This window comes from Trichechus manatus, unplaced genomic scaffold (genome assembly GCF_000243295.1).
Source record: "Trichechus manatus latirostris isolate Lorelei unplaced genomic scaffold, TriManLat1.0 scaffold00007, whole genome shotgun sequence".
Taxonomy (NCBI): Eukaryota; Metazoa; Chordata; class Mammalia; order Sirenia; family Trichechidae; genus Trichechus; species Trichechus manatus.
The window spans coordinates 21,818,578-21,834,537 of record NW_004443943.1 but is presented as its reverse complement, the minus strand read 5'-3'; the positions used below and the strand labels follow the sequence as shown (position 1 = coordinate 21,834,537).

Below are 15,960 nucleotides of genomic sequence, written 5' to 3'. Positions count from 1 at the left end.
ATCTTGAAATTTACCTGTATCTTCCTAGATTTGAACCAGTCTATTATTACTTGGTATCACTTGATTTCCTCTCCATTAGAAGGTTCTATATCTACACCTTTTATTCTCCCTCTTTTATTGTTCTGATGCTGTTGCCGTTTACAGATTAACCTCTCTGGTTCCCTTTTGTAATTCTTTTGGTTTTGCATAGTCCTGAAGAGTTCATTTCCTAGGTTGGTATCTGGCTAGTACAATCTTGTGTTCTATATTCAGCCTGTGGTCTGATATTGTTTGTTCTCAGATCAAAGGACATCCTTTAATAAGTCTCGTAAGTTTGGTTTGTTTTTTTCGTAGTCCCTTAATTTCTGTTTATCTGGAAATGACCTAATTTCACCATCATATTTGAACGAGAGTTTTGCATGATATATTATTCTTGGCTGGCAATTTTTTTCTTTCAAGGTTTTATATATGTCTTCCAATTGCCTTCTTGCCTGCATGGTTTCTACCGAATAATCCGAGCTTAGTCTTATTGTTTCTCCTCTGTATGTGAGTTTTTGTTTTTCTTGAGCTGCTTTCAGGATTCTTTGTTTGTCTTTGGTTTTAGTGAGTGTGATTATGATATGCCTTGTTGATTTTCTTTTGGGGTCTATCTTATATGGGGTTCGTTGAGCTTCTTGAATTGTCAACTTTTCATCTTTCATGATATTGGGGAAGTTTTCATTCAGCAGTTCTTCAATGATCCTCTCTGTGTCTTCTGTTTTCTCCCCTGTTCTGGGACTCCAATCACTCACTCATTTTTGCTTTTGATTGTATCCCACATAATTGTCAAGTTCTCTTCATTTTTCTTTGATCTTTTTTCTGATTTTTCCTCAGACACAGTCATACCTAAGTGTTTGTCTTCAATTCCACTGATCCTGTCTTCCACCATTTCAGATCTGCTCCTCAGCCCTTCTAGGACATTGTCCATTTCTGAAATCTTGTTGTTTATCTTTTGGATTTCTAATTGTTGTTTTGGTATAATTTCTAGTTGTGAATTTATTTTGGCATTTTGTTCCTGCATTATTTTCTTGAATTCTTCCGTTTTTTGTCTGTATTTTTCATGAATTTGTCTATTTTTCCTCATTTTTGTCTGCTTTTTGCTTCAACTCTTGGATAATTCTGAGTATTAGAGACTTGAATACCCTATCAGGTAGTTCTAGTGCCTTTTCTTCTACTGGAAAGTCATCTGGTGTTTTATTTTGGACACCTACTGGAACCATCCTGTCCTGTTTTTGTAAATGTTTTGATATTGTCTGCTGTCTTCAGGGCATTCGGTAGTTATTTTTCTCATTTATTGATTGTAGATTTGTTAGTTTTGTCCCTTTTTCAAAAATTTGGCTATGTCTGAGCAGGCGGGCTGTGTGTTCTTTGTTGTTTGCTTGTCTGTGGCATGTTACATTTCGCCTCCTTCTCCAATTGACAGGGCCAGTTGCTCAGATATGGTACAGCAGAGCAGGTCCAGCTGAAGAGTAGTTGCTGGGATGGGTTGCTTGTGGCACTTAGAACAGCCACCAGAGCAGCTCAGTAATCAGTGCAGGGCAGGTTCCAGTAGGCCTTGCCTGTGCTGCTTGGTGGTGTGATATCAAGCGCACAGTGCAGGTTGGCAGGATAGAGGGGGGAGATTGTGATGTGTGGCGCTAAGATGGGTATGAAAGAGGAGAGAGGAACAGGAGCCAAAAACATACAAAGAAACAAAAAAGTGTTAGGGGAGCTTCCCGTTGGAGTAGAGAGATGAGAGACTATGAAATGGAGAAAAACAAAAAGAGGAAGAAAAAAAAAAAAAAGAAAAGAAAAGAATGAATAAATAAAAATCAGAAAGGGAAAAGAACAGCAAAGCTCCCAGTGTTCTCACCGGTGTGGCTACGAGGTCTTGGGAAGTTGTTCCCAGGTGTTGAAGTATAGCCTGGCTAGGAGGCACAGAGGTATTCAGTACCAGGTTTCCAGGGGATAGGAAGAGAAGGAAGGTATAGAGAGACAAGAAACTGAGTAATGAAGAAAGACAAAGGGGGGAAAAGAGCGAAAAGAAAACAAATTATTAAAAAAAGAATAAGAAACCTCCCCCAAAAAACAGAAAAAAAAAAAAAAAACATGAAAAAAGAAATGCCCTCAGGGGGCCATCTGCACAAGCTGAGGGGGTAGGTCCCAAGTCATGCAGCACCGCCCGGCTAGAAGGGGCTCCCAATTCAAGAAAAGAAAAAGAAAACAAACAAACAATTGAAAACAAACAATCAAAAAGCTCTGGGATCCCACCAGTGCGGCAGCACGGACCGGGAAGTAGTTCCACACTCGAACAGAGCTCCACAGCCCCTCAGGAAAAAGCAAAGATGGTGCACGGAGCCCGGTATTAGAGCAAAAGGAGGAGGAGGTGGTGAGAGGTAAGGAAGAAATCAAAAGAAGTGGAAAAAAGCAACACCAGCAGCCAACAAATGGCACTCAGGGAGTCGGCCAGTGCGAGTGGGTGGAATCCAAGCAACTGGTGCTTCCTGGCCAAGAGACTGTGGCCGCAGGAAGCAGAGGAGGCTGCGTAGGGGTGAAGAAGGGTGGGGGTTGGGAAAGCGTATATTGACAGTTTCTGGTTGTTCTGTCTCCTGCTGGAAGCTCCATGAAGCTGATTTCTCGTACTTCTTATTTGCTAGTATCTGACAGGAATACAAGATGGCGGATCCGTGCTGCATTAGCTGATAGGGGACCTCTCCATGTATGTCTCCTCGCTCTCTGTTCTCTCTCAGTTTCTTATTCCATTTGGTGCTTGACTGAGTTCTTTATCTCTTCATTTGATGTTTAGGGTTTCAGGATTGCTGTTTTCTGTGTTTGGCTTAGTTTCTCGGAACTTTGCTGTGGAGGGATGGCGTGAGCGCCATGTTGCCGGAAGTCCTGAATTGGGCACTTCTTTAATCTTTCTGATTCACTGATTCTTCATTACAAAAGAAGTGAATGAGCGCTGATAATTTTTTAGGTTACTCCCTGGAGAAATACAGTGTATGGTTTACTAGGATAAACCCTGAGTTTTTAGCTCCAACATCACTAGTTTGGCGTCTTAGTATTGTTGACTAACCTTTCTAATATCAATATCCTCATTTGGAAAGAGATGACAACAGTGGTACATTCCTGAATTCCTTCAGAGAGTTATAGTTAGTAAATAAAATAGTTCTGAAATGCTTTTTAAATGGTGCATACTGTAAATCTAGCCATCTTATCAGTGACTTCTCTTTCAAATTCCAAGAATTTTCTAAAACAGGAAACATGACTTATTCATCTGTATTGCTAGCAAAGTGTTTAATACATGATATGGGTCTGTAAATGTTTGCTGAGTAAATTAATGAATGATTTTTTTCCTCTTTCAGCTCTACGATGCTTTCCCTTTTTTCATACATTATCTCCCAGGAAGTCATAAAAAATTATTTAAAAATATTGATTACCATAAAAAGTTTATTTTAGAGAAAATAAAGGAACACCAAAAATCCCTGGATCTCAATAACCCTCGGGACTTTATTGACTACTTCCTGATTAAAATGGAACAGGTATTATGTGAATTTTGATTTGCTACTTCATCTTTGAGGGTGATGTGACTCCTGGATTAGATTTGTTCTTCCTATTAAAATTTGAATATTAACACAAATGTTTCTTCTTAAAGATATATGAATTGCTTGTGCAACCTGTTGCTTATGCAAACCATACTGAGTGTTTTGGGAGATCTCTAAATGCTCACTGGAAAATACTTATAAGTTTTAAAATTCCCACATTAAAGCTGATTCTTTATTTGGGGGTAGACTGAAAAATGCAAACACACAAACACATCTATACATTCGAGAATAATGATAATCAGAATACCATGGTACTTAACATGAGTTCCACGAATGAAAGATGTAACAAATGAAGCACTTAGGAAATACTTTAGGAGATCTTCACAAATGAGGTAGGTTTTGAGGAAGCTCTAGTTCAGATTCACAGGGAGGACAACATAGGTCTAGGGAATGGTAAGTGCCTTGATCAAGTGCGTAGAATTTTCAAAAAGGTTATATTGATTGGAATTGAGAAATTATGGTGGGTGTAATGACCAGCATGTTTGGAGCAATGTAATTGGGGATCGTGATGCAGTTTGTGAAGATGCAATTTCTAGAGGCTTGAGTGAGAAATTTAGATCTGATAGACAGTAGATGTTAGAATTGGAAGAGATTAGTAGTGATAACTTGATAAAAATTATTTGAAAGAAATTACAGAGGAGCTCTTTGGCTCTACAAGGCCAGTGGTAGTTCAGCAGTACAATACTCACATTCCATGTAGGAGACTTTGGTTCAATTCCCGGCCAATGCACTTCAAGCACAGCCACTGCTCATCTGTCAGTGGAGATTTGTGTGTTGCTATGACGATGAACAGTTTTCAGCGAAGCTTCCAGACTAACACAGACTAGAAAAAAAGACCTGATGATCTACTTCTGAAAATCAGCCAGTGAAACCCCATGTATCAAAACGGTCTGATCCCCTTGTGCATGGGGTTGCCATGAGTCAGGGGCAACTCAGAGGAAGGCAGCTAACAAGAACAGTTGGCTCTACTGGGTGAGAAAGCGGAATCAAAGAAGACTTCTTGGAAATGTTTAACTCTGCTTATGTCTTAGCAGTTTAAAGGACTCCTAACAACTCATCTAATTATCTTCAGCTATACAACCCTCTGATGTCTGGCTTAATTCACCAGATAATGATGGTATTTTGCGCTATTTTACATTACCTCTAAGGATTTTTATTTATTAATTAATTATAACATATCATTGCTAGGAAAAACACAATAAACAGTCTGAATTCACCGTGGAAAACTTAGTCATTACAGTATTGGATATGTTTAGTGCGGGAACGGCAACAATGAGCACCACACTGAGATATGGACTCCTGCTCTTGTTGAAGCATCCTGAGATCGCAGGTATGATCACAGGTGGTGGCCATGATTACATTCCAGGTAGAAAATTGCAGACCACACTGGTAACCATTTACCTGCCTAGACTATATGTGAGAAAATTGTTCACCATTACATCTACCTACTATTGGATGAATTCAATTCAAATTAGACTACGGTAAAAAATGATAATGAAATATCTAAACAATACCAGAGATTTAAAGGGCAGAGGTCATGGTTATCCTAGCTATATGGTACAGTGTCCTTGATTAGGGTTGGGAAAGTTAAGGTGAGTAGAGTTGTCTTAGGATCTGGAAAGAACTGTTCTCTCTTCTTTCTCCAAAAATGTCTCACCTGATATGCCTTTTGTCAAAAGGTATTTCTATTCAAGTGCACTTTCACTGTAGGGATTCATTTAACAAAGTTACAGTCATTCTCCAAGAGACTCACTTTCCAAGTTTTAAAGAGCTATATCCAAATAAAAAAATTATTACAAATATACTTTTTGAATAAACAAATATTTCCTCACAAACATAACTTCTCTTGCAAAGGCAACTTTTTCATTTATTCTGTCCCTTTTTTATTGAGTCTTCTCAATAAAAGCATGTAAAAGGATATTTCCTTCACTACTATATCACGTTTTGTGTTTTGGTGCATTAAAACACTTCTAGTACAATTAAACCTGCATTGGGTAGTTCTTACCCTTTCAGACTTGCACATCTAAAACAAAAACTGACACACAAAAAGTGGTTAAACTACATGATCTTTAGTGACTCTTCAAGATTCCAGATCCTTGAGGTGATCAAACAAAAGTACACACAATAGAAAATCAGAGTCGAGAAATGAATTTCCTGGTACAATAGTGTTTTATATGTACCTGTATAGAAGTCTCTAATGGATTTGCAAAGGAAACTGAAATTCTGTTTCTTTTTTCACTAACAGTGGTAAAACTAAAACCCAGTTCTGTCAAACTGATTCCAACTCATGGCAACCCCAAGTGTTACAGAGTAGAACCCTTTCATAGGGTTTCCTTGACCGTAATCTTTGCAGAAGCGGATCCGCAGGTCTTTCTTCCATGGCACCGCTGGGTGGGTTTGAAGTGCTGACCTTTAGGTTAGCAGTCGAGTACAAACCATTTCTGCCACTTAGGGTGGTAGTGATACATAATTTTCCCCTTCTCACCACCTACCACAATTTAACAACAACTAAGGGATCATATCAAAGGTACTTCAGGTCTTTTCCATTTCACATGTATTCTGACTTTTGCCTTGCCAGCTAAAGTCCAGGAAGAGATTTACTGTGTGGTTGGCAGAAACCGGAGCTGCTGCATGAAGGACAGGCGCAGCATGCCCTACACGGAAGCTGTTATACATGAGATACAGAGATACATTGACCTTCTCCCCACCAGCCTGCCTCATGCGGTGACCCAGGACATTCAATTCAGAGAATACTTTATTCCCAAGGTGAGAGATGTTTCATCTACACTCTTCCTTGAGAGCCTTAGGTCACCAATTATCAGAGTAATAGAATTATAGACTGTATAAACTTCTACAGGTATGGCACAATCATAACTCAGGCATCTCACCCTTGGACCACACACTCCTTTCCTTCTAGTTTGTTGACACAATTTTGCAAATAGTAGTGCTTATACTCCTACAGGATTTTCAGTCCATTGATAGGTCCGCACTGTACTGATTCATTATTCCAACCCTGTCTCTACTTACCTTATATTACTCTTACTACAATCCTACACTCTTTTCCACCATTATCTATTTCCCTTACTTGTCAAAAGTCCAACTCAACAGTCGCCTTCCTCACTGCCTGACCTTGGGCTGCCGATGCCTGCTAGAAAAGACCACACAGCCCAGCAGGTTGGTATTATTGCCACCGACCCCAAATGTTTTGGTATTGTTTTCACCAACCCCAAATATGTTCTCCATCCTGCCCAACAATCCTGCTGTATAACCAAACTCATCTTGCCCCACCATGCTCCACAATGATTCTTTCAACCCTGAAACCTCCTCAAACTTCCTGCCCTTCAACCATCTTCTTTTTCTCCAGTGACTTGGACTTCCACTTGACAGAAAATCACAGCCACTGGAAGAGAATTCACACAATTCCCTTCCACTAGATTAGCAATTTTAGCTACATCCAAGCTCTTTGATTTCTCTTTTATATCTGTGTTGTAGAAGAAGCGCTCTTCTAATTAAAGTAAACTGTTCTACTTGTGGCATGGGTCCATTTCCTCTCGCTCTTTCAGGAATCCTCCTCAAATAATTTTTTCTTCTTTCTTCTTTATCTTCATCCTCTCCCTCCATACTGGCTCCTTTCCATCAGCATTTGAACATGCTTGATTCTCTTATATCTTAAAATATCTTTAAAATGCCCCTCTTTCTCAACCTTACCTCATCAATGCCTTTTTTGTTTTTTGGTGGTTGATCCTAGAGATTTGTATGTGTCTTTAACTTGTAACAATGTATGTTAAAATATTTATTACTTCATGAAAAATTTAAGAAATTTATAGCAATATATTGCTATTTATATCCTATCACTCTTTATGTTGTCATATATTTTAGTTCTATATTTGTTAATATGTTTACTTTAAAAAGGCAATAATTTTAAGGAGATTTAGTGACGTATATGAATTGAAACGCAGTTCTATTCTGACACATGTGGGTCACTGTGAGCCAGAATTGAGTTGATGACAACTGACTATGTATGGAAGTAGAAATACCTTTTAAAAAGTTTTAAAAACTATTTTTATTTTTTACCACTTTCTAGTGTTCTTCATTCCTTCTTGCAAAACTTGTTATCTATCTAGTGCCATTTCCCTTCATTCTATGGAACTCTTTCTCTGTATTTTATTATCTCATTGTATATTTACAATAAACGAATGTAAATGTATTTTTGTTTACATTTTACTAGTAATGAAATTGAGTCACTGAAATGTTAAACAGTTTAACATGGTCACGGAGCTTACTTTGACAGAGAGAAGGATTTGATTGATTCTGAAAGCCAAACTCAAAATCATTATGTTTTGGTATACAGGTACATCTTGGAGATACAGCTGGTCCGTTGCAGACCACCGCAGTAAAGCGAGTATCGCAATAAAGCGAGTTGTGTGAATTTTTTGGTTTCCCACTGCATATAAAAGTTATGTTTACACTATACTGTAGTCTATTAAGTGTGCAGTAGCATTAGGTCTAAAAAGACAATGTCTATACGTTAATTAAAAAATACTTTATTGTTAAAAAAATGCTAACCATCATCTGAGCTTTCAGTGAGTCATAATCTTTTTGCTGGTGGAGGGTCTTGTTTCAATGTTGATGGCGGCTGAAGGTTGGGGTGGCTGTGGAAATTTCTTAAAATAAGACAACAGTGAGGTTTGCTGCATTAATTGACTCTTCCTTTACAAAAGATTTCTCTGTAGCATGTGATGCTGTTTGATAGCATTTTACCCATCGTAGAACTTCTTTCAAAATTGGAGTCAGTTCTCTCAAACCCTGCCAGTGCTTTATGAACTAAGTTTATGTAATATTCTAAATCCTTTGTTGTCATTTCAATAATGTTCACCACATCTTCACCAGGAGTAGAGTCCATCTCAGGAAACTACTTTCTTTGCTCATCGATAATAAGCAACTCCTCATCCATTAAAGTTTTATCATGAGATTGCCGCTAGTCAGTCACATCTTCAGGCTCCACTTCTAATTCTAGTTCTCTTGCCATTTCCACTACATCTGCAGCTACTTCCTTCACTGAAGTCTTGAACCCCTCAAAGTCATCCATGAGGGTTGGAATCCACTTCTTCCAAACTCCTGTTAATGTTGATATTTGGACCTCCTCCCATGAATCACAAATGTTCTTAATAGCATCTAGAATGGTAAATCGTTTCCAGAAGGTTTTCAATTTACTTTGCGCAGATCCATCAGAGGAATCACTATCTATGGCAACTATAGCCTTATGAAATGTATTTCTTAAAAACTAAAGTTTGAAAGTTGAAATGACTCCTTGATCCATGGCTGCAGAATGGATGTTGTGTTAGCAGGCATGAAAACAACATTAATCTCCTTGTACGTCTCCATCAGAGCTCTTGGGTAACCAGGTACATTGTCAATGAGCAGTAATATTTTGAAAATAATCTTTTTTTCTGAGCAGTAGATCTCAACAGTAGGCTTAAAATATTCAGTGAACGATGTTGTAAACAGATGTGCTGTCATCCAGACTTTGTTGTTCCATTTATACAGCACAGGCAGAGTAGATTTAGCATAATTCTTAAGGGCTCTAGGATTTTTGGAATGGTAAATGAGCATTGGCTTCACCTTAAAGTCACCAACTACATTAGCCCCTAACAAGAAGAGTCAGCTGTCCATAGAAGACAGGCATTGACTTCTCCTCTCTAGCTACGAAAGTCCTAGATGGCATCTTCTTCCAACATAAGGTTGTTTGATCTACATTGAAAATCTGTTGTTTAGTGTAGGCACCTTCATCAATTATCTTAGCTAGACCTTCCGGGTAGTTGGCTGCAGCTTCTATATCAGCACTTGCTGCTTCACCTGGCACTTTTATGTTATGGAGATGGCTTCTTTCCTTAAACCTCATGAACCAACCTCTGCTAGCTTCAAACTTTTCTTCTGCAGCTTCCTGACCTCTCTCAGCCTTCACAGAATTGAAGAGCATTAGGGCCTCGCTCTGTATTAGCCTTTGGCTTAAGGGAATCTTGTGGCTGGTTTGATCTTCTATCCAGACCACTAAAACTTTCTCCATATCAGCAATAAGGCTGTTTCACTTTCTTATCATTCGTGTGTTCACTGGAGTAGCACTTTTAATTTCCTTCAAGAACTTTCCTTTCGCATTGACAAGTTGGCTAACTGGTGCAAGAGGCCTAGCTTTCAGAGTATCTTGGCTTTCGACATGCCTTCCTCACTAAGCTTAATCATTTCTAGCTTTTGATTTAAAGTGAGAAAAGTGCAACTCTTCCTTTCACTTGAACACTTAGAGGCCGTTGTAGGGTTATTAACTGACCTAATGTCAATACTATAGTATCTCAGGGAATAGGGAGGACCGAGGAGAGGGAGGGAGACTGGCGAAAGGCCAGTTGGTGGAGCAGTCAGAAGATGCACAACATTTATTAAGTTCTCTGTCTTACCTGAGCACGGTTCGTGGTGCCCCAAAGCAATTACAATAGTAACATCAAAGACCACTGATCACAGATCACCATAACAGATACAATAATAATGAAAAGGTTTGAAATATTGTGAGAATTATCAAAATGTGACACAGAGACATGAAGTGAGCACATGCTGTTGGAAAAATGACACCAATAGACTTGCTCAATGCAGGGTTGCCACAAACTTTCAGTTTGTAAAGACTGTAATATCTGTGAAGTACAATAACATGAGCTATTCCTGTATATCAAGCTTAGTGAATCCCTACTACCAAAACCAAACCAAATCTGTTGCTGTTGAGTCAATTCTGACTCATGGCGACCTTACGTGTTAGAGTAAAACTTCTCCGTCGTGTTTTCTTGGCTGTACTCTTTATGGAAGCAGAGTGCCAGGCCTTTCTTCTGCTGAGTAGGTTTGAACTGACAACCTTTCTGTTAGTTGTTGTTGTTCATTGCCAGATGATTCAATTCTGACTCATGGGGACCCCATGTTTACAGAGTAGAACTGCTCCATAGGGTTTTCAAGGCTGGGACCTTTTGGAAGCAAATGACCAGGTTTGTCTTCTGAGGCATGTCTGAGTGTGTTTGAACCACCAGCCTTTAGCTAGTAGTGAAGTACAAATCATTTGTGCCACCCAGGGACCTAGAAAACCCTACTAGATATCAGAAATGCTCTCTCCTTTCCACAAAAACATGTGACAACTGAAAGAGCACAGCAGGAGAAGGGGATACTCACCAGTTTCTCAACTTAATAGGAAAGTGAAGATTTTTCAAGATGGCCACTCAGCTACTAAGTTTTTGAAGAGGGCCTCATACATGGTTTCAAAGTGAATGAGCTGCATTTTTAGTGACATTGGCCCTGTTAAACAATGCTGAAATTTAGTTGTCAAGAGCAATGCACTCCAGGGAGCTTCCTTGGTTCTAGGCAAAGCAAGTGCTTGTATCCGACTACACACTGGTGAGGATGGCCTTTGAGTCAATGAACAGTACCCTAGACTGGGCATTCCATAGCTTAAGACCTGTTGGGCTTGTTCATTAATTTTCTCTGTGGAGTGGGGTAAATAAATTCTCTTTTTTGTGCCTCAAGCTCCTCATCTATAAAACAAAAGGATTAAAGGAGGGATTTCCCATTTCTTCCAGCTCCCTGATATTCTTTATTATGTGGTTTATCTGTTTCTGTTTACATCAGGGCACATCCATACTGGTATCTCTGACTTCTGTTCTGCACGACTCCAAAGAATTTCCTAACCCACAACAGTTTGATCCTGGCCACTTCCTGGATGAAAGTGGCAACTTTAAGAAGAGTTACTACTTCATGCCTTTTTCAGCAGGCAAGTGAGCTTCATTTTCATCTATGCCTCAGGGGTCAAGTGAGATGAAGCAGGGTTTTGCATGGCTGCTACTCTGGGCTGTTCAAATCACCATCTGTATGAGGCCAGAGGCACCATTCTCAAAGTCAGGGTTATTTCTCTCCTGCCTCCTGACTCACCACTGAGATTCCCAGGGGCTCCACCTAGAATTCCAAGCTCATTTAAGGCTTATCTCACTTGCCCTGAGAAGCCAGTTCACTCAGTAAACTTCACTGAGCACCTTATACATAGCAGTCCCATACTCAGCTCCAGGGATACAAATGTGAATAAAAAATAGATTTTCTAAGAGAGAAGAAGACGAATTAACAGGCAATGAGACTCCAGTACAAAAATGCTATGCTAGAGGCTGTTGTAGCCCAGAGAGAGGAACTCCTGACTCTGGCCTTTTTGAGGGGGTGGGCTGGGGGACGGGGGTGCGGGGCAGTAGAGAGTAATTGGAGGGTAAGGGAAATTTCCTTGTAGGAAGTAACATTTGATTATCTTCACTCCGTTTGTGAGAAGCACAGAAAGAAACAGTGGCATACTAAAAAAGGTTAATCAAAGAGTGTTTAAAGATGAGGCTATTTATAGAGATGTGGGCAGCATTAAGGGAAGTAGCTAGGTGTGGTGAAGTACTCAGAGACTAGCATCAGCAGAAACATGTTACCCTCCTAGGTCAGAAGGGACAAGGGAAGGAGGGTGTTACTGGAACCTGAACAGATCTTTGGCAAAGAGAGAGTGGATGCCTCCACAGGAGATGCAGCTATAGGTAGAGGAATACAGCCACTACCAAAACTGGCTGGTAGGGTGGTATTGGAGGCGTAAATACTCTGGCATTTTCAACATTAAATCTTCTGAATTTATCAAGAATGCAGAAGGAAACTTCTGGCACAATCCATAGATGTCAGCTTCATGGGCAGAGACAAAAACAAAAACAAAAACAAAAAACAAAAGCCAAACCTATTGCCGTCGAGTCAATTCTGACTCATAGCGATCCTATTAGCAGGCATAAAGCAGACACAGAGCAGGCATAAAAACACCTCAGAGTGGATCTGAAAGGAGGGAGAAATGGAGACTATTTAGCGTAGTTGAAAGAAGCAGGAGGAAAAGTAGAGGGTGAGAGCTTTTGCTACAGAAGTTACTGAAACGAGACAGAAGTAGGAGATTTGCTCCTGATTGTGTATCTAAGAAACTGGTTATCAAGCAACCCTTGGTATTGTGGCCCATGATTATGTGCAGTGCTCAGGGATGATCCTGAACCAAGCCCTTGCTATACTACTCCTTATCTTTCTTCCTGTATTTTGGATCCTGTTATCGCATACGAGCTTACTCGGGGTTTCTACTCGTTTCACAGGACTTGCAGGCCGGTTTCTGTCCTGACATTGTATCATTACAAGATTCTGAGGCTTTACCTAAAGAGTTTATACTCCAGTCTGTGAGAGACACATGACCAGTAATAATTTCACGTGAAATCTGCAGCATTAGAAGCATTAATGAGTGTTGTGGAAAACAGATACGGGAGTGAATTGTACACCCTGAGCATGTCATAGAAGTTTGCCTAGAATACGTGACATCTGAGCTGGGTCTAGAATGATGTGGAGGACAACAGCAGGCAGAGCAGATGGGAAGGCCATTCCAGTCAGCGGAATGACTGGAATCTGAGATAAAACTGGAAATCGGCAGTCTCTTTGGAGATTGGTGAATAGTGAATATTGGCTGGACTTAGGGTAAATGGGTGGAAAATGTAGAAAGAAATGAGGCTCTAAAAATTGCTATCAGATAGTTTGTAATATTCCTTTTATACCTGGCAATGGTAAACTCATAAAATTATTTTAAACAGAGAAGTGACAAGTTGGGATTATGCTCTAGAATCTAAATGAGGGGAAATAAATCTATTGTTGAGTATTGGGCCAGAGGTAGATGGAAAAGTATAGTGCTGTGTATCATGCCAATGGTGACGGTTTTTTTTTGTGTGTGTGTGTGTTTGTGTGTGTGTAAGTGTGTAGAAAGATGTCACTGGCAAGCCTCAGCATAGCAGTTCCACTGTGACTGTAAAGAAATTTCTCATATAGCATGCAGATTTAAATACGTGCTGAAGAAATGAAGGAAACCAGAATTGTGTGTAGGTAGAAGAAGCCATAGATTGATTTGTTAATTTATTCCATATTTTTTTAGGCTTCTCTGTGTGCTAATTCAGACATAAGATTAAATGAATATGTAATTTTTGTGTCATTTTTAGGAAAAAGAGTTTGTGCTGGAGAGGGCCTGGCCCACATGGAGCTGTTTTTAATCCTGACCACCATTTTACAGCATTTTACCTTGAAACCTCTGGTTGATCCGAAGGACATTGACATCACCCCAGCTGTCAGAGGCATAGGCACTGTACCACCCTTCTACAAGCTCCGTTTCATTCCAGTCTGAAGAAAGGGCAATGAGACTGCAGAGCGAGACTCTCCAATCTCATCTGAACAACGCAGACACTTTCTGGCCTTTGTGCCACCATCCATCCCTTCCTTAAAACAACAGGCATACCCTTCCTGATTCCTATCTCTTATAATGTTCCCCATCCTTCAAGATCCATTTCAAATTTCTCTTCATGAAATAAAGCTCATTTGATCTCCAATAAAAATTACTTTTGCATTGTGTATTCGTTGTCCTGAGATAAGCCGCGTCTCGTTTGCCATGCGTGCCAAATGGAAGCATATTACCAATGCTGTATTTTGCTTTTTAAAAATAGATCTTGTTAATTGCCAGGCCAGACAAAAGTATCAGACCATCAAGTTGGTTACAGTTTACCCAGGAGATATCAATCAATCCAAGGAATCTCCTGCCCAAAGTAACAAACCCTCCACGTAGAAAACAACCCGGGAATCTCCCCACCCAAGTTATTTCTCCAAAGAACTAGGGCAGAGGTAACAACTTCTCAGGGCTTCAGGGAAAATTTTCCTAAAGTGTTTTCCCAAAGAATAAGGCAAAATTGTGCTATGAAGGAACTCATTGCATGACAGAGGAGATTAGCAGTTGGAGCTCACCGGTAACTACCTATGTTAAAAAACAAACCTATTGCCGTGGAGTCGATGCCAACTCATAGTGACCCTACAGGACAGAGTAGAACTACCCCCATAGGGCTTCCAAGGAGCAGCTGGTGGATTCGAACTGCAGACCTTTTGGTTAGCAGCCAAACTCTTAACCACTGTGCCACCAGATAACTTAGTGAGTCATAAATTACATTAGCAGGAAGTGTTATAAAAGCTTGCGATTTCAAGCTCCTAGTTGCCTGAATGCAAAGAGAAGGCTTCAATGGTTCTAGGTATGGTCGTGGTGCTCTGTCTCTCCAGTTTGCTTCTCTTTTCTCTCTGGAAACAGAGCTATGGGAAAGGGAAGCTCCCACCTGGCCCCACTCCTCTCCCAATTATTGGAAATAGCCTGCAGTTAGATGTGAAGAATATCAGCAAATCACGAAGCAATGTGAGTATGCTTTATGTTCCGTCAGTACCTAGCAGGGGGTAAGTAAATAAATCCCTGCTTTTAAGTATAATTTATTCCTGGATGCAAAGTATTAAAATAGATCATTGTGAGGCAGAATACTCCCTGTGGAGCATTTTGTTGTTGTTATTTTATCATTGTCAGAAATTACTGTAGAATGAAGTGTAATGCATTTTGGGAGAAGAGAAAAATTGGGGTCTGTCGTAACATAGAATCAAAGGAAGTGGTAAAGTGGCGGAAGGAGGGAGCAATGCTTCCCTTAAATGTTTCACAGTAATTTGCTGTGATATTTTGACTGAAGGTAAATGGTGTTGAAACTGTTTTGTGATTAGAGATTTCATACAAGAAGTCATCTACTGTATAATCCACATGTTTTGTTCAGATTATCCAGGAAAATTAAACTTTTCCTAAGAAGCAGATTACGTCTCATGTCAGGGTAATAGGAGTGGGCTACGGATCAGCCTGGGTGAGTGAAAGAAGGCTGTCATCAGGGAGGCCTTGGTGGTGACAGCCTCCTTTTGGACTCTGCACAGAGCTGCTTGCAGTCTGTGGCCTGGGAATGCTGCAGGATGGAGGAACTCATTCTTGCATGAAATGCTGTCTGTCCTGGCACTGCCTCTGTGGTGCCCACTCTCTTTCTGTGTTAGCAATACCCACAGATCTCTGTGCTGGGCTTGAAATCATCTGGGGTGATTTTTTAAAATATAAAACCAAACCCATTGCTGTCAAGTTGATTCTGACTCATAGCAACCCTGTAGGACAGAGTAGACCTGCTGCATAGGGTTTGCAAGGTTGTAGTCTTTAGGGACGTAGACTGCCACATCTTTCGCCCATGGAGTGGCTGGTGGGTTCAAACCACCGACCTCTAGGTTAGCAGCAGAGTGCTTAACCATTGTGCCACCAAGGCTTTTTAAATAAAGATTTCTAGTATCCATCACAGTGCTACTGAATAGAATCCCCATGGGAAATGGTTTACAAGTGCTCCCAAATCAGTCAGCTGGATATTGGTCCAAACGTGGGCATTGGAGGTGAAGTATTGTTCAGGCATTAGAGGTT

At 40.2% G+C, this 15,960-nt stretch overlaps 1 protein-coding gene across 2 annotated transcripts in view; it reads left to right on the top strand.

The window, feature by feature from the left end:
* LOC101346874 (cytochrome P450 2C21-like) overlaps positions 1-13,839 on the top strand; it is a 26,189-nt gene extending 12,350 nt beyond the window's left edge. The window contains exons 5-9 of one of the 2 annotated variants that reach the window (XM_004369958.1): positions 3,363-3,539; positions 4,791-4,932; positions 6,181-6,368; positions 11,259-11,400; positions 13,658-13,839. In XM_004369958.1, the coding sequence (XP_004370015.1) occupies positions 3,363-3,539; positions 4,791-4,932; positions 6,181-6,368; positions 11,259-11,400; positions 13,658-13,839 (831 nt within the window). The remainder of the gene's footprint in view (positions 1-3,362; positions 3,540-4,790; positions 4,933-6,180; positions 6,369-11,258; positions 11,401-13,657) is intronic. The other variant, XM_004369959.1, reaches the window with a different exon arrangement.
* The last annotated feature ends 2,121 nt before the right edge of the window (positions 13,840-15,960 follow it).